Source organism: Conger conger, chromosome 16, assembly GCF_963514075.1.
Source record: "Conger conger chromosome 16, fConCon1.1, whole genome shotgun sequence".
NCBI classification, from domain to species: Eukaryota; Metazoa; Chordata; class Actinopteri; order Anguilliformes; family Congridae; genus Conger; species Conger conger.
This window is the reverse complement of record NC_083775.1, coordinates 38,667,957-38,695,705: the sequence shown is the minus strand read 5'-3', so window position 1 is coordinate 38,695,705 and position 27,749 is coordinate 38,667,957. Positions and strand designations below refer to the sequence as shown.

The 27,749-nt window shown below is 42.8% G+C and overlaps 1 protein-coding gene across 1 annotated transcript in view; it reads left to right on the top strand.

Annotated features, from left to right (window-relative positions):
• The window catches only part of LOC133115312 (BAI1-associated protein 3-like), a 174,910-nt gene extending 156,489 nt beyond the window's left edge, over positions 1-18,421 (top strand). The window contains exons 28-34 of the mRNA XM_061225163.1: positions 4,646-4,754; positions 6,245-6,316; positions 9,779-9,862; positions 10,308-10,428; positions 10,640-10,763; positions 11,708-11,913; positions 18,220-18,421. Coding sequence (XP_061081147.1) covers positions 4,646-4,754; positions 6,245-6,316; positions 9,779-9,862; positions 10,308-10,428; positions 10,640-10,763; positions 11,708-11,913; positions 18,220-18,323 — 820 coding nt within the window. The 3' untranslated portion in view covers positions 18,324-18,421. The remainder of the gene's footprint in view (positions 1-4,645; positions 4,755-6,244; positions 6,317-9,778; positions 9,863-10,307; positions 10,429-10,639; positions 10,764-11,707; positions 11,914-18,219) is intronic.
• Positions 18,422-27,749: the final 9,328 nt, after the last annotated feature.

Sequence of the window (27,749 nt, the reverse complement as noted above, 5' to 3'; positions counted from 1 at the left end):
GGCATGTAGCTACTTCTATTAACTTCAATCTCCGCTTCAGAGATGCTTTTTTTTCTCTTTAAATAGGAGAAATTCCACATCTAGTGTTTTGGGGGCATGAATTTATGCTAATCACATATCAAATGATATTGTTAATTTCACCGACAACTCAGCTGAGTTGCCCAGTCCTGTGGACTGATGCAGTTCTACAAAATCAGCAAGACACAAATTAACTGCCTGTGCAAACCAAATGGTTATTTCAAAACTCTTAACCAATATTTTGAGTCATTGTGATAACCATGCAATATAAATCTTTTTTTTGTTTAAGTTTTTTTAAAGGTAGCTTAAGACCTTGCAAGGGTAGACTTACTTAAAGTTGTGAGTGATCGTAGCCAAGTTACAGAGCACACTGCAAGCCATGATAATGTGGCAAACTTTTTCTGGCCGGTACTGCAGTGCAGGCCAGTTGCATGCTCTACAGTGGGTTTTTTTGTGTGCATGTGCCCAGTGAATTGCACTCCTGCTGGGTTGTTTGTTTGGTCAGACGAGTCATGAGCCATGGCTTCAGTGGATAAGAACTGTTCTGGACAAAAACTCGTCATGCGTTCCTCCCGGACCACCAGGCAACGATATTTCAAAGGGCCAAATGCGCATCGCAGATGATCTGTACATTGACCAAGAATCCCTTTTGGTTGACATAATTGATTTTGTTGATTGATGGTGCTTTGATAGCTACATATAATACAGTCTATTGCTCTGGTTATGTTTGGAAATTTGGCGATAGGGTAAAATTCCCTCCTGACCTCAGCCTGTTGTGCAATGATGTGTGGGAATTGGATGTAGTTGGCGTTTAGGGAAATTATGGCATCCAACACTGCGGGCATAATCCTGCTCTTGGAGGGTTGGGAAATGTCCAATCGATCTCCAATCTCATGCTGGAAGGTGCCGGCGGCCAAATGAAGCAGAATGGGTTTGGGGAAGTGGAATCTACTTGTAAGCCACTCTGTGCTATCGGCAAATCTGCCCTGTCTCTGAAAACACCCTGCGGAGCACGCCAAATCTTCCACTAAATCTTGCAAATAAAGCAAAATAAGTCATGTTGCATTCATTCTGAAAGACCTCTGTTCACTTGCAGTTTCCCTATTCTACCACTTCGTGCCATGCGTACGCAAGGTCAGAGCTGTGCGGAAATGTATGTGCGATCTCAGGCAAATATTGGTGAATCCCACACTTTGCTTATAAATGATCACGTGCATTGTTCACGAACATTTCTGTTCGTACGCAACATTGATACATGAGGACTCTCTTTCTGGAGGGCTCAGTTCTGAAAGTTTCATCATGTCTGCTTATACTAGCTGCAAAGGATAAAATCTTTTGCGATTCAATTATTTTTCATTTCTATTCAAATATTATTTTTGACAAGTGTTCTCTTTGATTTCCCTTCATTCCAGAAACCATTTCAAACATAAAATGTAATCTAATCTCTGAAGCAGAGTTTTATCTAGGACCAAGAGAACTCTGGTTCTAAAAGCTCTACACTGGCTTCCCATTAGTTACAGAATAGATATAACTTAACTTTATTCTTTAAATTATGTCTATCTGTGTACTTTTAACTATTTTATGCTGTTTGTTTGTTTTTTGGTCTATTCTTATGTAAAGCACATTGAATTGCCTCTGTGTATGAAATGTGTATGAAACTTGCCTTGCCTTGCCTTGCCTTGGAGAGAATGGCAGGAGCACATTACAATCTGCCAACAAACCAACAAAACAGACAGGTTCAAATAGAGGGGAAATGATTAGCAGGTGTGCACAATAATCTGAAACATAGATGTATGTACAGTCAGTCCATAAATATTGGGACATCAACACAATTCTCATATTTTTGGCTCTATACACCACCACAATGGTTTCGAAATGAAACAAACAAGATATGCTTTAACTGCGGACTTTCAGCTTTAATTTGAGGGTATTTACATCCAAATCAGGTGAACGGTGTAGGAATTACAACAGTTTGTATATGTGCCTCCCACTTTTTAAGGGACCAAAAGTAATGGGACAAACTAACAATCATAAATCAAACTTTCACTTTTTAATACTTGGTTGCAAATCCTTTGCAGTCAATTACAGCCTGAAGTCTGGAACGCATAGACAACACCAGATGCTGGGTTTCATCCCTGGTGATGCTCTGCCAGGCCTCTACTGCAACTGTCTTCAGTTCCTGCTTGTTCTTGTTGGGCATTTTCCCTTCAGTTTTGTCTTCAGCAAGTGAAATGCATGTTCAATCCGATTCAGGTCAGGCAATTGACTTGGCCATTGCATAACATTCCACTTCTTTGCCTTAAAAAACTCTTTGGTTGCTTTCACAGTATGCTTCGGGTCATTGTCCATCTGCACTGTAAAGCACCGTCCAATTAGTTCTGAAGCATTTGGCTGAATATGAGCAGATAATATTGCTCGAAACACTTCAGAATTCATCCTGCTGCTTTTGTCAGCAGTCACATCATCAATAAATACAAGGGAACCAGTTCCATTGGCAGCCATACATGCCCACGCCATGACACTACCACCACCATGCTTCACTGATGAGGTGGTATGTTTTGGATCATGAGCAGTTCCTTTCCTTCTCCATACTCTTCTCTTCCCATCATTCTGGTACAAGTTTATCTTTGTCTCATCTGTCCATAGGATGTTGTTCCAGAACTGTAAAGGCTTTTTTAGATGTTGTTTGGCAAACTCGAATCTCGTCTTCCTGTTTTTGAGGCTCACCAATGGTTTACATCTTGTGGTGAACCCTCTGTATTCACTCTGGTGAAGTCTTCTTTTGATTGTTGACTTTGACACACATACACCTACCTCCTGGAGAGTGTTCTTGATCTGGCCAACTGTTGTGAAGGGGTTTTTCTTCACCAGGGAAAGAATTCTTCTGTCATCCACCACAGTTGTTTTCCGTGGTCTTCCGGGTCTTTTGGTGTTGCTGAGCTCACCGGTGCGTTCTTTCTTTTTAAGAATGTTCCAAACAGTTGATTTGGCTACACCTAATGTTTTTGCTATCTCTCTGATGGGTTTGTTTTGATTTTTCAGCCTAATGATGGCTTGCTTCACTGATAGTGACAGCTCTTTGGATCTCATATTGAGAGTTGACAGCAACAGATTCCAGATGCAAATAGAACACTTGAAATGAACTCTAGACCTTTTATCTGCTCCTTGTAAATGAGATAATGAGGGAATAACACACACCTGGCCATGGAACAGCTGAGCAGCCAATTGTCCCATTACTTTTGGTCCCTTAAAAAGTGGGAGGCACATATACAAACTGTTGTAATTCCTACACCGTTCACCTGATTTGGATGTCAATACAATTAAAGCTGAAAGTCTGCAGTTAAAGCATATCTTGTTTGTTTCATTTCAAATCCATTGTGGTGGTGTGTAGAGCCAAAAAGAGGAGAATTGTGTCAATGTCCCAATATTTATGGACCTGACTGTACATAAACAAACAAAGGAATCACAACCCATTGCAAATTGTTATCACAAGAACGGGATACAAGACCCATTTCCTTAGGAAGTTAGCGTTTGAGCACATGAAGCACAGCTAGCCTACTAGAATGTTGTACTATGTTATGCTGGCACATCTCTATTAAATCTTTATCTGGTTAATCTTAGCATTAATTAAAAACTGATACCATCTATATTAAATGATGAATATACATCCGTGAATAATTTTGGCTGAGCCTATAAGCCTGCCCAGTTTGGTGTCTCTTGTTACAACAGCTTCCCTCTCCGAACACAAAATGACCCATCCGCATAACTGATAGGATTCCATCAGTAACACATACGTAGAGTACAGTAACAAAGAGCTCATAGAGCTGGCTAGCGATCCAATTTATAATTTGAACAGATATATTAGCTAATTTAATTTAGCATGCAGCATCACAATATCAGTTAAATGATCAAAGCTTGGCAGCACACAGTTGCCAGTTAATTTGCTGTCGCTATAAACATTATGCTCAATAAGCTAATGATGAATACAGACAAAGACCAGCCATTTTGGAATGGCTAAACTAAATAGTATTTAAACATGAAATATATGACTTACAGAACTTGCTTATTACAACTGTGATGAAAACAAACAGCTCCATTTACATTTACATTTTTGTCATTTGGCAGATGCTTTTAATCGAGAGCGATTTAGTGCATAGGTTCTTCCACAGGTTAAAAGCATCAGATCCATGACTAGTAAAACACGCATGAAGAGCTTTTCAGGCTACGCACACCTACTGTAAATCAACAGCTGGCAGTCTCTGATCTAGCAAATGCTTTCTGGGCTTTCTCAAAATCTCTACCGAAACAAAATATGCATATATTAATATATGAATAACTTTATATTTTATATTTTATTTTCTGCACTGACAGATCGCGGGTGGGGCAGTGGCCTATGTGCCCCTATTGACCTGCCGGCAATGGTCTCCCCACACCTCTGGTTGAATTACCCATATGCATGTTTATAAATTTGATATGAGGTGGCTTCTTCATGCCACCCTTGAATTAATTTGTTTCCTGAAGATGTTGTTGTGTTAATACAGAATCAAATCAAAGCAACCTTTAAGTCTTACACAGCATGTAGTGTGCCTGGTTATAAGTAACAAGCATTGGGCCTCCTGTATCCCAGACTTCTGCATAGCCTATGGGAGCTGGTTCTCAGGATGATCCATGAAACAGTGATGGAAAACCGAGGCCTGCAGATGGAGTTCTATGGAAGGTTCCACTACACCGTGGAGGTCAGACAACACTATATAACCTTCCAGCTATTGGAATACATGCTGTTTTATATTACCTTCCAGCACATTTGAACACAGGCAAGGTTATATCAGCTTCCAGCAGCAAAGAACAGCTTCCGATCAGCTTCCAACTTAGAGGGAAACATGACATTTTATATTATATTCCAGCACATGGGAACACTTGCACTTTTATAGCACCTTTCAGCACATAGGAACACATGCAGTTTAAAATCACCTTCCAGCTCATACGAATACCTGCTGCTTACAATAACCTTCCAGCTTAGAGGGAAACATGACATTTTATATCACCTTCCAGCACATGGGAACACATGCACTTTTATATCACCTTCCAGCACATGGAAATGCATGTGGTTCAATATCACCTTCCAGCTCATAGGAATACCTGCAGTTTAACATTTCCTTCCAGCACAGGGGAACACATGCAGTTTTATATCACGTTCCAGTCGATGGGAACACAAGCAGTTTTATATGACCTTCCAGTCATGAAAACACAGGCAGTGTTATATCACCTTTCCAGCTCATAGGAACACATACAGTTTTATATTACCTTCCAACATATTGGAACACATACAGTTTTATATTACCTTCCAGCACAAAAGTACACTTGTAGTTTTATATCACCTTCTAGTTTATTGGAAAACATGCAGTATAATATGTCCTTCCATCATGTTGGAACACAGGTAGTTTCATATCACCTTCCAGCTCATAGGAAAACATGCAGTTGTATATCATCTTCCAGCTCAAAGAAGAGCAGTTTTCTATCTGTTTCCAGCACATAGGAACCCATGCAGTTTCATATCACCTTCCAGCTCATAGGAACACATGCAGATTTCTATCGCAGTCCAGTACATAGATACACATTCAGTTTTACATTACCTTCCAGCACATGGGAACATGTTCAGTTTTATATCACCTTTCAGCTCATAGAAATACCGGAATAACTGCAGTTTACCATCACTTTCCAGCTCAGAGGAAACCTAAACCATTTTATATTACCTTCTAGTACCTAGGAAAAATAGTTTTATCTTACCTTCCTGTAAATGGGAACACATGCAGTTTTATATCACCTTCCAGCTCATAGGAAAAAATGCAGTTTTATATCACTTTCCAGCATGTGCGTATAAATGCCGTTTAATATCACCTTCCAGCTTATAGGAACACATGCCGTTTTCTATCACCTTCCTGCTTATAGGAACACATGCAATTTTATTTCGCTTTCCAACTCACAGGAACATATGCAGATTTCTAACACAGTTCAGTACATAGATACACATGCAGTTTTACATTACCTTCCATCGCATGGGAACACATACAATTTAATATCATCTTTCAGCTCATAGGAATAACTGCAGTTTACCATGACTTTCCAGCTCAGAGGAAACCATGACATTTTATATCACCTTCCAGCACATTTGAGTGACTCGTATTAATACGCTCTCTGAATTAACAGTGCTGTGCCCTTCTCTTAGGCCTTGGTGGAGTGCTTCCATGCCGAGGGTGAGGGTTTGACTTTGGAGTACCTCAGAAGTGGGGACTACAAGGTTGGAGCATGGAGGGCTGTTTCTGTCATAATCTGTGTTTTTCTGTATCTGTCCCCAGTGTGTTGCCTTTTGTTTCCTTCTGTTTTCATTCATTTTGTTGATTAATTTCACCTGTGTCTCACTTACTGATTGTTATGTAAACTTGATTCTCATATAGTTTTCTATTTGGTTCATTGTTCTGAAGCCTGATAGACAATCTGGCGAGGTATGAACCCCGACCCCGACCCCGACCCTGACCCAAGAAGCCCTGCGATGGATGGAGGCTGGGCATGCAGGAATCTGGGCTCCGGTCCTTGAACCAAGATCTGGCGAATCTGCACATTCAGATGACAACCCTGTCTTATCCCATAGCGACCACCCAAGCTACTTGTTTCCCCGACTGTCCCTGCCATCCATGTCCATCTACCCCCACCTGAGCGTTACGCTGGAGAACCCAACTTGTGCAGATCCTTCCTCCCTTCCTGCTCCCTCATCTTCGAGCTGCAACCCTCATCCTTCCCGATTGAGTGGTCCCGGGTTGCCTACGTCATCACCCTGCTGGCTGGAAGAGCAGGAGAGTGGGGACTGCATTCTGGGAGTCAGCGCTTCCGAGTGCAACAGCTTTTCCCCTCTTCGTGTCGGCCCACTTCCCGACCTGCTCCGTCTCAGACTACGCCATTGAGTTCCGGATCCTGATGCCCTCGGCCAGGTGGGAGCACACCGTGCTACACAGTGAGCTAACCATCTGCGAGCTGCTCACTACTCTGGACTCATTGACCTGGCCATCTGTGTAGATTTACATCTAAGGGAGTGACGAGCCGTGAGACGAGTCAGGGAACCAAACTACTGCAGTGCTACACCTGTCCCTCATTCCAGTCATCCAAACCTGAGCTCATGCAAGTTGGCTGAACCAGGCTATCACCACAGGAGAGAGACATTGGAGCGACTCTGTCTCTACTGCACTGGACCTGGTCATGGGATCAGTAACTGCTCAGTAAGAGAGAGCTCCCGTCAGTGAACAACGGGGTCCTGACAGGCGCCTCCATTGATCCTGCTCTCCACTACTTCTTGGGAGGGGGTACAACACCAGGTGCGGGTTCTTATTAACTTGGGAGCGGACACCAATTTCATCTGCCCCACTTTGGTCCATCAGCTAGGAGTCCCCACCATTACTCTCATGAAAACCCTAATGCTCTCGTGGGATTCCTCTGGCCGAAGTGAACACTGTCTCCTGTCAGCCTCCAGGTCTCAGGGAACCACAAAGAGAAGGTAGCTTTTTACATGATGATGTCACCCCTGATTCCTGTGGTTATAGGCAGACCCTAGCTTCTACGCCACAACCCCCTGGCGGACTGGGTCCAAGGGACCCCGGCTGCCACAAGTCCTGTCTCCAGTCAGCCTCTGGTCAGTTTTTGTCTACCCTGTCGACCAAAGAAACTCCCACTGACCTGTATTCTCTTCCTGCTGTCTATCACTACTTTGGTCAAGTGTTTAGTAAGTCCTGGGCCTGCTCCCTGCCTCCACACCGTTCATAGACTGTGGCATAGACCTGCTTCCTGGCATCAATCCCCCAAGGGGATTGCTGTTCTCGCTGTCTGCTCCTGAGACCCTGGCCATGGAGAAGCGGTGAGTTCCTCACTGCTGTTCTGATCCCTCCATCCTCTTCACCTGCTGGCACTGGATTCTTCTTTGTGGAGAAGAAAGACAAATCACTCCGTCCCTGTATTGACTAGGGCTGAATGACATCCCCCGAAGAACCACTACCCCATCCCACTCTGCATTCTCCTCCCTTCAAAATTGCCAGTATTTTACCAAGCTAGACCTTAAAAACGCCTATCACCTGGTCCGCATTTGCTAGAGGGATGAGTGGAAGATGGCTTACAAAACCCTGATAGGCCACTATGAGTACCTGTAGTATGCCTTTCGGCCTCACTAATGCTCCAGTGGTCTTCCTGATCAATGACGTCCTGAGAGACATGAGTTCCAAATTTGTCTACCTCATTTTGACATCCTAATTTTTTCTGCCTCCCTTGAAGATTACATCTGTCACATCTGTCAAGTCCTGCAGCGCCTCTTGGAAAACCATCTGTTTGTTAAGGCAGAGAAGCATGAGGTTAATCACTCCACCGTCCAGTTTCTTGGCTTTGTGGTCTCCCGAAGCCAAACCGAGATGGACCCTGAAAAGACAAAGGCTGTCCTTAGTTGGCCCTCTCTGACCAACCACAAGGAATTGCTACATTTCCTGGGGTTTGCCAACTTCTAAAAACATTTCATTAGAAACTACAGCTTACGTCCAGTAAAGTCACCTTCTGCTGGACCACTGAAGCCGATTTGCCGAGAGCTGAAAATAAATTTCTCCTCTGCTCCTGTCCTGACCATGCCTGATCCTGAGAAGCAGTTTACCTTCAAGGTGGATACCTCCGACACTGGCATTGGAGCCGTACTTTTGCAACACGCACCTGATATCAAGATGCACCCCTGCGCCTTCTTCTTTCGCCTCCTCTCATCCATTGAGGGAAATTACAGAATTGGTGACCGTGAAGTTCTCACTGTTAAGTTGGTATTTGAGGAGTGGCGCCACCTATCTGATGGCACGTCTGTCCTGTTCATTGTCTGGACCGACAACCACAATTTGAAAATATCTGCACTGACAAGATGCAGTGGAGTTCATCGCTGCATGTCCCGAGTGTGCTCCAGGAAAAGCCAGCAACCAGTGGCTCCAGGGCCTCCTCCAGCCACTCTCTTTTCCGCGTCGGCCCTGGTCTCATGTTGCCCTGGACTTTGTTCCGTCTGCACGACCTGCTCCTGGAGGTAACAACGGACCATGGCCCCCCGTTCCCCAGTCGCTTCTGGAAGTCATTCTGTACACTCATTGGTGCCAAAACCAAGTTGTCATCTGGCTTCCACCCTCAGAACAATGACCAGACCTAGAGGATGAACCAGGAGCTGGAGAAGATGCTGTGCTGTCTCATAGATAAGTCTGTCTTCCTGGGTCGAGTACACAATTTGCTCCCAGTTTCCTCCATGGGACTTTCACCTTTCGCCTGCTGCGAAATGAGCCACCACTGTTCCCTGAGGAAGAGAGGGACATAGAAGTTCCTGCGACCCAACTGCTGGTATGACGTGCCCACAGAGCCCGCAAAAGGCCACACTCCCCTCTTACGCCATGTGTTGGAGATGAAGAGGTTCGCAGACTGCCGCCATCGTCCTGCTCCTCACTACACTGTGGGCCAAAGAATTTGGCTCTCATCCAGAGACATTCCCCTCTGTGCTGTCTGTCACAAGCCTGCCCCAAGATTCATCGGTCCCTTTACCATCACCCATGTCCTTACCTCATCTGCTATCAGACTTGGATGTGGTGTAAGGCTATGCTTCCCACCTCCCTTACACCACATCCATCCAGTGTTCTACGTATCCTGAGTTAAGTTTCAGCTTTGCTGACTTCCTGCTGCAGTTTGTAGCTAACTCTCACTGCCATTGCAGGTTCTAGAAGAGGAGCTTCGTCTGAACAAGTGCTCATCTAATGAGTTGATTGAGCAGTACTTCCTGGAGAAGATCGCACAGCAGGTACCTCAGAGCCCAGGAGGAACGTAACCTGCACCTGACGCTAATGTTTCTCTCACACCTCCAAAAACACCTTGGGCTCCATAATTATTGGCACCCCTGACTGGCAATGCTCAAAAAATACTTCAAAAAATAAACTATAAACTTTGAGAAACTCAAAATGCTGCATTTGTGAAAAATATTGGACTGTATTAATGTCAATTAATCAATTAATATAGTTTATTTTTAAAATATTGTATTGTATATTGTATTGTATTAAAATATGTGCATTGCCAGTCAGGAGTACCAATAATTATGGAGCACACTGTATTTTCATATTTAAAGGGGCACCACGACTGTTTACCCGTACTATAAATACTCAATACTAGACTTCAACAACAGCTTCTTTTGCATTTTTGTGTTTCTGTTATGGATTCTGTGAATCCCTGACTGACACCTGTGCTTCCAGCGGGTTCTAAAGCACAGCCGCTTTGGCCGGATCAGTGTAAAGTGTTACTACGAGGCTCCAGAGCAGCGGCTGACTGTGGAGATCCTACATGCAGCCGACATCATTGCCCTGGATGCTAACGGTGAGCACTAACACTGACAACATCCCTGGCCTTCCTGGGCCCTGCCCTCTTTACCTGTCCTCCCTGTCTCTCTCTCTCTCAGGACTGTGTGATCCCTGGCCCTGCCCTCCTTACTTGCCCTTCCTTACCTGCCCTGCTTACTTGCCCCTCCCTGTCTCTTTCTCTCACTGTCCCTGCTGTCCTTACTTGCCCCTCCCTGCCTCTCTCTCAGGGCTCAGCGATCCCTTCGTCATCGTGGAACTGTGTCCTCACCACCTCTTTCCCACGGCTAAGAGCCAACGCACCCAAGTCAAAAGCAAAACCCTTCACCCTGTCTTCGACGAGCTTTTCTACTTGTGAGTGAGCTGCCTGCTGCTTTTGCTTGGCCTTCTACTGGCCCAGAGAATATACTAAATAAAGCAGAGATGAATATCCGGGATGATGTCCGCAGTAATTTATGTATAAGAGACGAGTGCCGGTAGGTCTCAGTGTCAGTCTATAGGATATGTAGGATAAGATGCTCATTAATATACATGTGTTAAAGGGGCAGTGACACACAAATGACTGTTGCAACATCATGCTCCTGGAGCCAGGATTAGTGTTAGACACTGCACGTGTAGTGTTGTACAGGTATGATTAGTCAGGTAGTTTTGAACAGGTAGCATTATTCAGGTAGTTTTTTGCATGTAGGGTTATTCAGGTAGTGTTTTGCAGGTAGGATTATTCAGGTAGTTTTCTTTAGGTAGGGCACATAGTGCGTTCAAGACGGCAAATGTTCGCTGTGAATTGTTTGTACCAAATAGCAACAGGACTGCTGAATGGTTTTAAATGAACATTCCATTTAGTTTGCCACCAACACTGCTGACAAAATAATTTTACATTGAATAAAGTTTGGTTTGCCATGCACTACCTTTTCAAACATGTAAGTTAATGATGGTAATGGTGGCTAATGACAGTAAACCAGTAATGTAAAACAGTACAAAGACAGTAGTGACAACCGTTGCGGCATCATGTAATCATATGTGCATTTTTGTTTTCAACTTCGACACTTGTAAATGTGGTAAAGTGGTTCTTTTAAAGAAGGCTCAGGGGTCAGTCTACCCAATAGCAACATGCTAATTGTTAGCATTGGTCCAATCCAGTACAACTAGCACAGTGAGACGATACCATCACAAATGTCCTATGTACCATTTGGGGGGTGAGTGAAATAATATCCAAATTAAAAAAATGGGTCCACTATCCCTTTTAGTGTGTTTCAGCTCTGGAGCTCTCACCCCACCTTTCCCTGCTTCCCCCACAGCCATGTCAGCCCAGAGCAGTACAGGAACAGGTATGCCTGTGTGAGCTTCACTGTGATGGATTACGATTGGCTGTCCACCAATGACTTCGCTGGGGATGCCCTGGCCCCGCTGAGTGACTTCTGCTGGCCGGGCCGTCCCAACGCCTCTGCGGGGGGCAAGAGCCTGCCCCCAGTCATTCTACATCTGTCCCGCGCCAAGCCCAGTGGTAACACTCCCTACCTCTCCTCAACCAGACATAATGTTAATGCTTAGGGACAATACTACATATGCTCAATGATCACTTTATTAGGTAGACCTGTATACCAGCTTGTTAATGCAAATCATTCGTCAGCCAATATATGGCAGCAACTAAATGCATAAAAGCATGCAGACGTGGTCAAGAGGTTCAGCTGTTTTTCAGACCAAATGTCGCTAAGTGGAAGACGTGATCTAAGTGACTTTGACCCTGGCATGACTGTTGGTGCCAGACAGGGTGGTTTGAGTATCTCAGAAACTGCTGATCTCCTTGAATTGTCATGCACAACAGTCTCTAGAGTTTTCAGAGAAAAAACAAAAAACATCCAGTGAGCTGTCAGGATTACGGCACAGAGGAACCAAATGCAGACTCAGGGATAAAGTGAATAAGGAAGGGTTTACTCAAAATGGGCAGACGCTCAAAAGAGTTAAAAAAACAGGTAGGCGGTCCAAGCAAGCAAAGGTACAAACAAAAAATCCAAAAGCCAGGCAGAGATCATAAAACAGGAAATCCAAAACAAAGCCAAAGCAGAACAGATATGAGCATGGGCATGACAGAGCAGCAATTCTGCAGGCAAAACATGTTGTTAATGAGAGAGGTCAGAAGAGAATGGTCAGACAGGTCAAAAGCTGATAGGAAGGTGACAGTAACTCAAATAACCACACATTACAACAGTGGTATGCAGAAGGGCATCTCTGAACACACAATGTGTCAAACCTCCAAGTTCCTCCATTCTACCACTCCTAACCAGACATATTGATTGATGATAACAAGGGCATATGCTATAGATACTAAAACATTCTACCTCTCCTAAACCAGACATAATGCTAATGCCTAGGAGTAATGCTTCGGATACTAAAGTGTTTTAATGTCTACATTAAGTTCACCAGTTCAGCCTATTCACCAGTTCCTTTTTTGAGAGAAAAATAATTTCATATAATCAAGATGGGGATTTTATGATGTGATATTTTGAAGGTTGGGTGTAAAAACAGAATTATCCATTATTGGGGCCATAGTCTTTCTATGTTCAAGCTTGATTAGCTATAGGACCACAGGCAGATTATATAAAGCCAGCTGTGAGAAACCTTGATGCGATTTTTGACTTACATCTAAGCTTTGATCATTGTAAAAGTACATTGTAAAGCCAAGACTTTCACCTGATGCACAACTACTACAGTTTTGGACTTCTAAAGGGGAATACTAAGCATTTTAAACATTAAAATGTGTCACTACTATATCCCTGAGCTGTCCTTTCGGGAGTCCAATTCTTTGTTGTTGTTGTTGTCATGCTGGGGGCGTGATGTAAACACTCTGTACTCTCCTCAAGGTGTCTATGCATTAGAATGAGTTGAAGATAAAAATAAGATTTGTTTGAGCTTTTTCAGCCAAATCAGTGACATTATGTATAAAAGATAGGTCTTGTGAAACAGAACATATACCTATATGTCATTATAAACTACCTTGATTTACTTGCTTAGCGATTTTAAACTTATTTCGCTCTTTTACTGTACCCCTGAGTAGTAATAACATATTTAAATGTTTAAAATGCTTGGTCTTCCCCTTAAATGTTTATGTGGTTAACCTTAACATTAATTAAAAACCGAAACCGTTTATATAATTCAATATGTGTACGTGCGTGAACAATTTTGGCTGAGCTGTATAAGCCTGCCCACTCGTATCAGCACGTTGCCATAAAATTTCAAATTTCAGTCTTGGTAGTAATAATAGCCTACGAGGGAGTTTTAATGAACATGAATGAGAGAGCTGTGTGGGCTACTGTATGTGTGTGTGTGTGTGTGTGTGTGTGTGCACGTGTGTGTGCGTGTGTGTCTTGTTTGTATGAATGTATGCAAGGCTGAAGCTGAGTTAGGCTAACATTCAGTTTTGTTTAGCCTACTGCCAAATCTCTCTGGCTAACAGTCTGCATTAATGGTGCTGCTGACAAAGGATAACTGTCAGTAACTGATAATGCACAAAATAAAATTATAGATGCTATGACAAGATACTTGTTAAGTAATTATATCCTTAATCTACTATCGGAACAAGTCCACATAACACTCTCTTGACATGCATAAGAGTGAAGTGAGGAAATTGGCAGCAGGCGGTAAACTCATCTCAAGGGGGAGGAACCAGGGAGCAACTGGCCTATCACAAAAGTGTTAACTTTGTTACGCATTTGTCACTGATATACAGCTACTGCAGCCAATGTAAAAAATTAATAAAGCAGGCCAATTCTCCGATCACGGATAACGATCCAATTACTCATACAAAACACAAATCGTTAAGGGTAGTCCTCAAATGAGTACTCGGCTCACCCCTAGTTTACATGTCTGAATCAGCGATCCATTGCTTGACTGCAAACTGTAATGAATTCTGCTGCTTTTGACAGGGACTAAAAAAGTGTCACACATTAGTCATGTATTAGCTGGTCCCCATTGGTTGCCAATGAATTTTAGAATCAATTAAAAAATTTGACTTATCACTTTGAAGGCCTTACATGGTCTGGCACCAAGCTATATTGTTGTTCGCTCCATACAGTGGGAGCAATAATTATTTGATCCCTTGCTGATTTTGTAGGTTTGCCCACTTACAAAGAATGGGACTGTGTAGAATTTTAATCATAGGTACATTTTAATATTCAGAGACAGAATCACAAAATAATCCACAATAACAACATCATATACATTTTATAAATTCATTATCGTATTTTTGCATGAAATAAGTATTTGATCCCCTACCAATCAGTAATAATTCAGGCTCCCACAGACCAGTTAGTTTTCCATTAAGAAGCACTCCTACCAAACTCATTACCAAAAACACCTGTGTCAACTTGTTACATCGTTATGTAGCTGTATAAAAGATACCTGTCCACACAGTCAATCAGATTCCAACGTTTCCACCATGGCCAAGACAAAGGAGCTGTCTAAGGACATCAGGGACAAAATTGTAGACCTGCACAAGGCTAGGATGGGCTACGAGAAAATAAGCAAGCAGCTTGGTGAGAAGTTAACAACTGTTGGAGCAATTATTAGAAAATGGAAGAAACACGAAGTCACCGCCAATCTCCCTCGGTCTAGGGCTCTATCATGGCCCCCCTCATTGGGCCATGACAAATAAAGGGGAGATGCACAACCAAGTCACTTTTTACTTATTTATAACAAAAGCAAACAGAACCTAATCAACATAATACAACAATGGGGTGTGGAGATCAGCAAATCAGTAATGTGAGTGAGTGCATGAGTGGAAAGTATAGGAGTGGAATGTTGTAAGGTGTACAACATAACAAAAGGCACAAACCTCACGGGTGTCTCTGTGGGGGGGAAGAGCTCACCAACTACCTGAGCTCTCCTGAACCCTTTTATCCAATACTGAAACAATTAGCTTCACTGGTCACAGGTGTCACCAGTGAAGCCAATTTCCCTCCCTGCCACGCCCCCCTCCAGCCCCTGCCAGAACACAGACACACACAACGTCATACCTACAGGCAGGGGCGAGAGACAAACAGGCAGGGAGGCAGGGGGTCGTAACAGGCTCCACGCAAGATCTCGCCTCGTGGGATATCAATGATCATGAGAAAGATCAGGGATCAGCCCAGTACTACACTGGAGGAGCTTGTTAATGACCTGAAGGCAGTTGGGACCACAGTCACGAAGAGAACCATCAGTAACACACTACACCGTGAAGGATTAAAATCCTGCTGCGCGCGCAAGGTTCCTCTGCTGAAGAAGGCACATGTACAGGCCCGTCTGAAGTTTGCCAAAGAACACCTGGATGATCCAGAGGAGGCTTGGGAGAAGGTGATGAGACCAAAATAGAGGTATTTGTCATCAACCGTGTTTGGAGGAAGAGAAATGCTGAGTACAACCCCAAGAACACCATCCCCACTGTGAAGCATGGAGGTGGAAACCTTATGCTTTGGGGGTGTTTCTCAGCTAAGGGGACAGGACGACTTCACCGTATCGAGGGGAGGATGAATGGGGCCATGTACCAGGAAATTTTGGGCGACAACCTCCTTCCCTCAGTGAGAGCACTGAAAATTGGTTGTGGATGGGACTTCCAACATGACAATGACCCAAAACATATGGCCAAGGCAACAAAGGAGTGGCTCAAAAAGAAGCATATTAAGGTCCTGGAGTGGCCTAGCCAGTCTCTAGACCTAAATCCCATCGAAAAGGGAGCTGAAGCTTCGAGTTGCCATGCGACAGCCTCGGAGCCTTAAGGATTTGGAGAGGATCTGCAAAGAGGAGTGGACCAAAATCCCTCCCAGGATCTGTGCAAACCTGGTGAAAAACTACAACAAACGTCTGACCTCTGTGCTTGCCAACAAAGGTTTCTCCACCAAGTATTAAGTCCTATTGTTCTATGGATCAAATACTTATTTCATGTGAAAATATGATATTAAATTTATAAAATGTATATGATGTTGTTATTGTGGATTATTTTGTGATATTCTGTCTCTCAATGTTAAAATGTATCTATGATTAAAATTATACACAGTTCCATTCTTTGTAAGTGGGCAAATCAAATAATTATTGCTCCCGCTGTATGAGTCTCAGATCCCTGGTGTAAAACCAGCTATTAACGACGTGGTCCAGCACAATTTTCCTTAGACTCTGGAGACAAGGGAATCTGCCAGTAGTCCTTGGCTAAATCCAGTGTCAAAAAAATATGAGCATTGCCCAACCATTCCAACAGTTTATCCATTTGAGCTGTGGGATAGGTAAATTTGACCTTTGGGTAATCCACACAGAATCAAACAGACCCATTGTGCTTTGGAAGAAGCATGGTGGGACTGGTCAAGTTTTTTTTAGATTGGGAATTTCCCAATATATTGAACATGACATGTTGTGTGACTAGCAAAGCAGGGTATACCTCTCTCCACAATTTTAACAAATTTAGATGGACATGAACCCTCCCTATCCGAACAAATAACCTCATAGTCTACACTCCATAATCAGCCGTGAAACTTCAAAAGGCCCTTGCCACTTGGCAAGTAATTTGGACACTGATGACGGGAGTAATACCAAGACTGTCTCTCAGGTAGAATATTTGCAATTGCACTGCTTGCGTTTTGATGGTCCTACAGGCTGCGGAGGGCTTGATGCTGGGACTCCTGTATCTCGTCCAGCTATTTAACCACCAGCACTAGTGGAGAAGGTTCCATCCTCAGAGCCTCTTCTGTCCTGAGTTTTAGGGACCAAATTGTCACAACTGTGACATACTGAGAGGACAGAAGAGGTAGGCAAAGGGAGTGAACTGAAATAATAACGACAACCAGAATCAAACTGTAGCTCAGTGGCTTTTCGCCCTGGCTCTCTCTCATACACAAGCTCATTTGTGGCCTCAGACACTTACTGAGGGAAATATTTAACAGCCTGGACTAATTCCTCAAGTAGCCCAGGTGTCTACTTAACTGGTAGGTGTAGTCCTTGGATTGCCCTGACTCCTTCCCACAAACCGAGCCCCACCTGCCACAATGTGTTTCTATGTATCTATACTACTGAATTTTTTCTGTCTCTATTTTGTGTTTTATAATTTTATTTATTCTTATAATTTCATTGATTTTGTAATTTTATTTGATCTTAAGGAGTGAGTTATTTTGTAGTATTGTATATTTTTATGGTTTTTGCTTTTTCTGCTGTTTTTGTTTTTTTGTGCTGTATACTCAAAATGTGTGACACTAATAAATGTATTATTATTATTATCAGTGATGGAAAGAGTACAAGTAGAAGTACTGTTATTCAACAGGAAATGTACCCAACTACAACTACTACAACTACTTATAAAAGTATAAAAAGTAGTCACCTAAAAAAATGGTATTAGTTACTTTTAACCACATTCATTATTAACATACCCCACAAATAAAATTGATTGATAAATTGAAATAAAGCCATACTTAGCAGTCAGTTTCCTTGCATCAATATGTTTTTTGAGACTGGATGTAAAAGATTTTAAGCCAAGACCATTATCATTCACAGAAAACAGAGCTGAAATGCTCCAGGATGATATGAAAAGCTCAAAAACACAAAAAACCCCCCAATATTCAAGCTATAGCTACACACTAGCTATTACTATTTACTATTACTGTTTAAGCTACTGTTATTATTTTTGTTCTTGGTTTAATTTGCCAATTTTGTGACAAGGACATTGCTGTCGGCCAAGTGACAATTTAAATTACAGTTGAACCTTTACTATATCCTATCCTATGATATCACAGGATCATTTCAGCCTCCTTTGTTGTTGATATCAGTGGGCCTGATTGTGTCTCCCACACAGAGAAGCCCATTGTGAAGATGCTGGAGGCCAGGACAGTTGACAAAGAAGCCCAGGAGTTTGTGAGAAGGTTGAAAGAGATCGAGATGGCAATGGAAGAGGAATAACTTGGTGTTTCTGGTATTTGAGTGTACTTCAAAAATGTTCAACACTTGTGATTTTTTTTTACTGTTTGTACCATAGCTTGTGTAGCATTTGAAATGAAAGTCCTCTGGTACGTGTCCATTTTGAAACATTTTTGACAAAAGCAGCAAAGACCATCATTGCTTTCTCATGTGTAACAAAGGTTTTTTTCTGTACAGTATTTGTATTTTCTAACCATGGCATAACCTAGTTTGCTTTTTTTTGTTTTGTTAAAATGTGAAGAAACTATTCTTATAAATGTTGTATTGTTCTGAAGTGATTATATATTTTTAACGATGAATATTTACAGTTTACAGTAATTTGTTTGTGTCTCTTGAGACTGTAGCTCTATGTTAAAGGCAGTGCAATGTGCATTCAGCCTTTGTAACTGTAGGTGTTAATGGATTGTCCTTGAACTGTGCTGAAATGTGGTTTTGTAACTCAAGCATAATTGTAGTGGAGAACTAGTTCCTGTGGTCTTTCCTAAAAATTGTGCTTTGGTATCAGTTGCTCTGAGAGATAAGTGTGCAAGTTGTCAAAGTGATTTTGAAACTTTATCAAATGTTTTGAAAAAGTAATCCCCAGTTCCCCCCAGGAGTCTGATTGGGTCCATTCCATTGGGTGAATAGGCCCTGTAGCTTATTGTTTATGTAGTTGTTCTTTCAAATATCTTCTCCAATGATGCTATTCAAATGACATGATTTTGTTGGCAAGTTTACATTTTAAAGAGTGGCTGTAGCCCTGTTCATTTAAATTCCATAAGTTACCAGGCAGTCAGCATCAGTGCAGTCAGGAAAACAATACATATAAATAACTTTACAAAGCTAAGAACTTGACCTCACTCCAAAACGTTTCAACTACCTGAAAAAAAAACAGCCAAAAGAAAACAAATCTAGCATATCAAACCAACTCACTACTGGTTGCAGACTTACACTGAATATACCCCTCTTCTGTACAACCCCACCCCCCCCCCCCCCCCCACATTGCCCATATTCTTTCAAACCCCTCAAATGTGTGTACTCCACCCTTAGGCGTGACAGAACAAATTGCTTGAAAAGCTGCCCATACAGGCCCATTTGACCAGATTTTATTTCTCCTTGGCAACTTAGCTTGACCAAGAATAAATTTTGCTAGGCAACATTTCGCATTTCCACCTATGGCTATAGGAGTAACCTGGGCGAAATACAGAAGGAACCTTATGTCCAGTCTCTCAGAACACGCAAAACATGAAAAACAAATCCGCTAAACTAGCGGATTTGCATAAAAACTGACCCGTTGCCTCAATTTCGGAGCAATCTCTTTGGTTCTATATCTTTAATTTCCCTGTGTGGAATTTTGCACAATAAAGCCCCCAGATCACTGCACAGACGCATTAAAACTGGTCAACCTTGGTCTTCATCACTCCCACCTGCCATCTGCCTTTCCTTGTCTAGTACAGTCATGCGAAAAAATTAGGACACCCCATTAAATATTCAGTTATTCATTAAGAAATGATCACATATCAATGTCTAATCTTGTTTTTATTTATCTCTGGAAAAGAAAGTGATCTAATTGCAGGTACACAACAAAAATTAACCTTGTTTTACTCATTAAACAAAAGACATCAACATAAATGCATATTCTAACTGAGGAAAAAGTTAGGACACCCTACCTCCTAATACATAGTGTTACCCCCTTTGGCTGAAATAACTTCAGTGAGACGCTTCTTGTAACCATCTACCAGTCTCTGACATCAGTCTGAGGAAAGTTTGCCCCACTCCTGCAGAATTCTTTAACCTGTGAGATGTTTGAGGGGTTTCTTGCATGTACAGCCCGTTTCAAGTCACCCCACAGCATCTCAATGGGATTAAGATCTGGGCTTTGACTAGGCCATTCTAGGACTCTCCATTTCTTAGTTTTCAGCCAGTCCTTGGTGGATTTACTGGTATGTTTTGGGTAATTGTCATGATGTTGCAGGGTCCAGTTCCGCTTCAGCTTTAATTTTTTTTACAGATGGTCTCACATGTTCCTCAAGCACCCACTGGTACACTGTAGAATTCATGATAGATTCTATGATGGTGAGCTGGCCAGGTCCTGCTGCAGCAAAGCATCCCCAAACCATGACACTTCCACCTCCATGCTTCACAGTTGGTATGAGGTTCTTTTCCTGGAACACTGTATTTGGTGTGCGCCAAACATGTGCTCTGTTCTGGTGTCCAAATAATTCAATTTTAGACTCATCTGTCCAAAGAACATTATTCCAGAAGTCCTGGTCTTTGTCCATGTTCTCTCTGGCAGACTTCAGTATGGCCAAAATGTTTCTCTTGGAGAGTAAAGGTTTCCTCCTTGCACACCTCCCATGAAAGTTAAAGCAGTGCAGTCTCTTTCTGATTGTAGAGGCATGCACTTTCACATCAACAGTCGCCAGAGCCTGCTGTAGGTCCTGTGATGACATTTTAGGGGTTTTGGAGACTTCTTTTAGCATCTTGCGGTCTGCTCTCGGGGTGAACTTGCTTGGACGGCCTGACCTGAGCATGTTGGCAGTTGTTTTGAATGTCCTCCACTTGTAGACTATTTTCCGGACAGTGGAATGGCTGATTTCAAAATCTTTTGAGATCTTTTTAAATCCCTCACCAGACTCATAAGCTGCTACAATCTTCTTTCTGAAGGCCTCAGACAGGTCTTTCGATCTCACCATGGTGTTCACTCTCACGTCAACAGTCAGGAGCACACCAAACTAAATGTCTGAGGTTTAAATAGGGCAAGCCTCCTTCAAAATGCTGAGTAATAATGTTCTAATCATGTGCACCTGATGTGATACACCTGTGTGTGATTTCAGCCATTTTAGGTGGGAAAAAAGTGGGGGTGTCCTAATTTATTCCTCACCAGAAATTGCATTTTTATTTTATTACATTTAACAGAAAGTTTTAAAAAGGATTTCCTTCAGTTTTACTTGTTTAGTTATATTACTTGAATTACTTGAACTCAGTTTTGTTAAAATTGATATTAAATATCCATATGTCTAAAAATGTTAAAAAAACACAATTTTTCATAGGGTGTCCTAATTTTTTCACATGACTGTATATCCCTTTCAAGTTCCCACCCCCTGTTCATCTCTATGGTGGCAAAAGCAGTATACTGCTGACAAAAAACCCTGACTTGAGCCTTTCCCATTTCCCGCTTCCCACCAGTCCATGAGTGACTCATATTGGGGTTTCCTCCTTCTACACTTTTCTCAAAAAGTGCCCATTTCTTTTGGAGAAGGAAACCTCCTGTAATAGCTTGTCATTGAATTTCCAAGAAGGTTTCTGAGCTTGTGTTGATGAGCAAACACTGACAAGGTGATGATCAGATAATCCACAAGGTGCAATATTAGCTGTCAAGTTCTGTATTTTTCGTTATCTGTTTTGTCTGGGTCTTTAGTGTTTCCATTTATTTTTACCCTCTGTGTAGTTTCATTCATTCATTTCTTCTTTGTCTCATTTCATGTCTCTCCCAGTCCTTATATGTACTTCCTTCCTGTCTCCTGTCATTCCACTCAGCTCAGTGGCGGCAGGATTGGGCCCCGGTGCACAATTTTTTATGGGTCCTTCCTCTGACAAAAAAAAAAAGCCAACCAAGATGCAGGCACACGCACACACACACACACACCAAAATATCTATTTTGCAGACAAATAGTGGGCAAAGCGGTGATCCGGGCGCGCTGATCCCCGGCGTCACAGACTGGGTCTGGGGACGTTGAACCTCACCTCTCTGGTGGGGAAGAAACTGGAGCTGGTGCGGGATGCGGAGCGGCACCAACTAGATATAGTTGGGCTCACCTCCACACACAGCACTGGTTCCGGAACCAAACTCCTGTTCTTTTCTGGAGTTGCCCAGGGTGAGAGGCGCCGGGCGGGTGTGGAGATACTCACAAGCCACTGGCTGAGCACCACTGTGTTGGAGTTTCACCCGGGGAACGAGAAGGTCACCTTTTTGCGCTGGGGGGAAAGCTCTGACTGTCGTTTGTGCTTATGCATCAGAGTATTCGGCCTTCTTGTAGTCACCAAATATATCCTGGAAATAGTACCATCCTGGAAAGGGTGCTGCCCAGAGACTCCATAGTTTTGCTGGGTGACTTCAACGCTCACGTGGGCAACGACGGAGAAACCTGGAAGGGGGTGATTGGGAGGAACGGCCTGCCTGATCTTAACCCGTTCTTGTTATTGGACTTCTGTGCTGGTCATGGATTGTCCATAACGAACACCATGTTCGAGCATAGGGTGGCTCATAAGTGTACTTGGTACCAGAGCACCTTAGGCCAAAGATCAATGATCGACTTTGTGGTTGTATCATCAGATCTACGAAGACTCTTGGTGAAGAGAGGAGCAGAGCTGTCAACTGATCACCACCTGGTGGTGAGTTGGATCAAGTGGCCGGGAAGGCTGCCGGACGTGTAGTGAGGGTGAACTGGGAACGTCTGGTGGAGGACCCCATCCGTAAGGTCTTCAACTCGCACCTGCGGAAGAACTTCTTGTGCATCCTGGGGACTGGGGACATGGAGTCCGAGTGGGCCATGTTCAAAGCCACGAAGGTCATTGGTGCCTGTCGTGGCGGCAACCCTAGAACCCGCTGGTGGACACCAGCGGTGAGGGAGACTGTCAAATTGAAGGAGGCATTTTGGGCTTGGTTGAAGCAGCGGACAGGTACCGGGGGCCAGAAGGGCTGTCGCTGAAGCAAAAACTCGGGTGTGGGAGGAGTTCGGGGAGGCTATGGAGAAGGACTTTTGTTTGGCCTTGAGGAAGTTCTGGCAAACCATCCGATGACTCAGAAAGGGAAAGCAGGGCTTGTCTCAGGCTGTTTTCAACAGGAGATGTTGTCTGGCAGTGGAAAGAACACTTTCAGCTCCTGAACCTGACCAACATGTCCTCTGTGGAAGAGGTACAGCCTGAAGACTCGAGGGAATCCGCACCTATATCCCTGGTGGAAGTTGCTGAGGTAGTCAAAAAGCTGGGGAGGAGAGTGTCTGGTTTGGTGACCTTAGAATTGCGTCTCTGCTTTTTGCGGACGACGTGGTTCTGCTGGCTTCATCAAACCGTGACCTTCAGCACGCACTGGAGCGGTTTGCAGCTGAGTGTGAAGCGGCCGGGATGAGAGTCAGCCAGTCCGAGGCCATGGTTCTCTGCCAGAAAATGGTGGATTGCTCCCTCCGGGTTGGGAATGAGTCACTGCCCCAAGCGAAGGAGTTCAAGTATCTTGGGGTCTTGTTCACGAGTGAGGGTAGAAGGGAGCGTGAGATCGACAGGTGTCAGCAGTAATGCGGGCGTTCTGCCGGACCGTTGTGGTGAAGAGGGAGCTGAGCCAGAAGGCGAAGCTCTTGATTTACCGGTCTATGTCCCAACCCTCACCTATGGTCATGAGCTCTGGATAGAACGAGATCGCAGATACAAGTGACCAAAATGAGTGATAATGGATGGATGGATGCATCCATCCATTATCACTCATTTCGGTCGCTTGGGATGTTTACATAATTAAAACTTGTCAGTATCAGAGGAAAAGCACAACACAATAAATTCACTGAATGTTCTGTTCACTGAATGTATTTGAATTAATGTATGAAAATAAGTTATTTCCTTAGCTTCTGTTTTACCTTTCAACTTATTATTTAAAAAATAAACGGTATATTTTTATTGCAGGTACTTATTAGAAGCAACTCCTGCAGTTGGAAGCTTGGTCGCTTATTCTTTGTTAAGCGATATAATTTATACTTTCTATATCAAAAACAGCCCCCTGACTTAACATTGGTGGAACAATGAGTTTACAGCAGAAAACCAGTCCAGCAATTGAACAAACAAATCTAATTCATGGTAACTGTTGGGAGAATTAGCAGCTTCCTTGGCTAATTTGAATGCAATGCGAGTGGAGTACATTTATGGACTTTGACTATGTTAATTAATAATTCCAAGATTGAGCAATGTAAGAATGTTAGCTCACGTTAATGTTACTGCATTGAGAAATTGGAATCTAGATGTCTAGTGGGTGGAAATATAGGTTGACATATAGACAGACTTTGTTAACCCCAATACCACGGTTTACCTGGATATAGCATGGCTACGTCCTAGTTGCTTTAACTTTTCAGCCAAATGTTGCCAAAAAAGTACAGTAGGCTATAAGTCCTTTTTTATCTTTTCTTTTCTGTGACCCACTTTTGTGCTTCGAGGGCATTTTCCCACTAGGCAGCTAAATGCCGTTCAATATTTTACACATTAGACTAGCCAATATCAACACATGATCAAGACAGTCACACTGGACGTACTGATATAAGACACGGAGAGACATGGGCCCTCCTAAAACAGGGGTCCTGGTGCCCATGGGCCCTCCCAAACCAGCTGCACCTGCTGCACTGCTTATCACCGCCACTGACTCTCCTGTTCCTCATTATCATTCTTGTTATGTCTGTGTATTTAAACCCCTTTGTTAGTTCAGTTTGTTGCCAGATTGTTATGTGTCCTGACCATTCTCTCCAGCATTATTTTCTGATTTACCTGTTTTATATTAGACCTCTGGATTTACCCTTTTGTTCTGATTTGACCCTTTGTGTTTGGACTCTCCTCCTAGTTTTGACTGCCCGTGTGTTATCAACCCTTTGCTTGTGACATCGACCATGTATTGGATTATCCCTGCTGAACCTGTTTGCCTGTGTACCAAACCTTCAAACTGCTTAATCTCAATCATTACTATTTGCTAGATATCAACCCCTGCCTGTCTGATCTGCTCGAAACCAAATAAAGACTTTTACTTGGATTTCGTCGCCTGTGGTCTTGCTCTTAGGTTCATTGATCTGGTCCCTGACAGTCAGCCTTTACAACTCCACAAACATTTTCACAAAATAAAAGTGATCAAGCCTATTCCCACAGATCTGACCCATGTTACTGCCTGGTTATTGGGTGCCTATCTCTCTCCACACATCCTGCAAATTATTCTTTTTTAAAATGCCATCCAAGACCTTAGCAAAACCTGAATGTGGTTCCTCCCCATTCCAATCTTTTGTAAAATTAACTGCAGAATTAAAACTATGGTTATCATGACTCATTTTAACAAGTTCTCCCTCCACTCTTTGAAACAACATCACTCTCTCTGTAAAAGCACTTGGAACATATAAATACATAAAAGAGTGGGTCTTTATAGCAGCATTCACTATCAGGAAATGTCCTGTCACAATGTCATGCTTAACTCCAAACCTTGAACAAAAAGTATTGCTATCCCAGAGCTCACAACATGACTTATTAAAGCAGCCAAACCCCTAACTCAGGCTCATTGCTGCTATCACTATACGTTTCCTGTAGAAACATTACATTTAGCCTCTTCCGGTTTATTAGGTCAGAGAACAAGAATCTTTTCCCCACATCCCTGACACCATTTATATTAAGCGAGCCAAGAGATGACCACCATATTTGAGAGAAGGTAGTGAACAAATAAGGAATAGACCACAAAGGGTGCTCTGAAAACAAATGTTATGTACCTCTTATGTACAGTGGGGCAAAAAAGTATTTAGTCAGCCACCAATTGTGCAAGTTCTCCCACTTGCCTGTAATTTTCATCATAGGTATATCTCAACTATGAGAGACAAAATGAGAAAAAAAAAAAAATCCAGAAAATCACATTTATTTTTTGTATTAAAAGTTTTCTGAATTTTTATGTTTAAATATGCAAATGATGCATTATCTACTTAAAATATGTGTTAATTTGCATATCTTTCCAGAACATTGGATAAAGCCAGTAATTAATTACTATACATCCCTAGATTATCTTTTGATGTGATAGACCTTGTTGGTTTATCCACGGACCACAGATACATTTATTTAGCCCACAAGGCAGTGAAACCTGTAGGTGTATGGAGTCCCAACAGTCAACCTATATAATGTTTGAAAATATATTTTTCATTTACATCTTAAGAACATTTATGATACCTCCTCTTGTATAGCCTACCCTGTACCTGGGATAATGGTTCAGTCCAACCAATGTAGGGCTGAGGAAGATGTATATAAGCTGGTCATTCTGACCTTGGTGAGAGAGAGTACAGCGTCCTGTGAGGCTGTGGAAGTGGTTTTGATTTAAATTATATTTGTAGCATCCCAGGGCTGCAAATTTATGTTTCCTGATTTTTGTTGGTTATTTTTGGTTAATAAAACCACTATCTCATTTACCTCATGACTCCCTTCTTCAGCACACCAACATCTTCTTAATGAAGTTTTTCCAGTGCCAGTCACTCACACTAGCATCTCTTTAAGCAGTACTATTATATTGTGTATAAGACAGGCCCCTACTGTATAACTTATCAATTGTTACTTGTAGCCTCCAGGCCACTATAGGTGTCACTGTTACCTCTTCATTCACATCTTGACCTGTTGGATGCCAGAAACTATTTGTACTTTTTACTGTATTAAAAGTGATATAGATTATTCTTCTGTCCTGATATTTGCAGGAATAGGCTAACAATAGATTCGATTAAGAGATTAATTTCTCACAAAATATATTATAAACCAATCGATTGCTATTGCTACACAATGCTTCATTAAGTAATAGGGACAAAAGCAATACATGATGAGATTATTTTTGTGGTGGAAACATCCAGTTGCCTTCTCTAGAAGCACGAATCAGGCCCAACAGGATCTCTGTCATATCAAGGTAGGACATCCAGAAAGCTGAAAGACCATGTTGGCTTTGGAGAGAGTCCAGGTAGACTTGGAACAGCTCCATGGTGAGGGTGAATGAGGCATTCTCAAGAAGCTCTGTGAGTGACACCTGACAGACATCACCATGGAAGCTGCCAATGCCCCTCAGGGCTTCTTCCAGGTTGCGAACCTGTGTGGGATGTTTGTCCTTTATCCACAGAAGGAAGCCTTTCCAGGCAAGCCTCATTAATGCTTCGTAGACCAGCTTGTGCAGCCTGACAGCTCTGTTGTACTTTCTTCCTTCCATCACACCAGCTACCGACCCTTCAGCAATAACACCAGACTCCACACAGATGTCTCTCAACCCTGCATCTTGGAATCGTTTCCCCAGAATGGAAAGTAGGTTGCAAATGGTGTGGAACACCCCCATCCTGATGACAATGTTTTTGAACTTGTCATGCTTCCACACTATTTCTGCTGCCTTGGCGTAGAGTGCTTGGTCAAACACGCAGACAATTGTCTTTAACTGCAGGGACTCCATGATGCATACTGTCTGGTTTAGCATCTCGTACACAGTAGACAGTTCTGTAGCAGGGGCATTGATTGTTGGCATGTAGCTCACAGTATCCTGGACCACTGTGACATCGTTGCAGGTCTGGATGTTGAATCCAGTCCAGCTGCTCACGGTCTGAGCTTCTGGGGCAAACATTCGAGCAAGCAGCCAGACAACGTTCTTTGCCTTTGCATCATGTACCTGTGTGGTAGTGTTGGCATCTA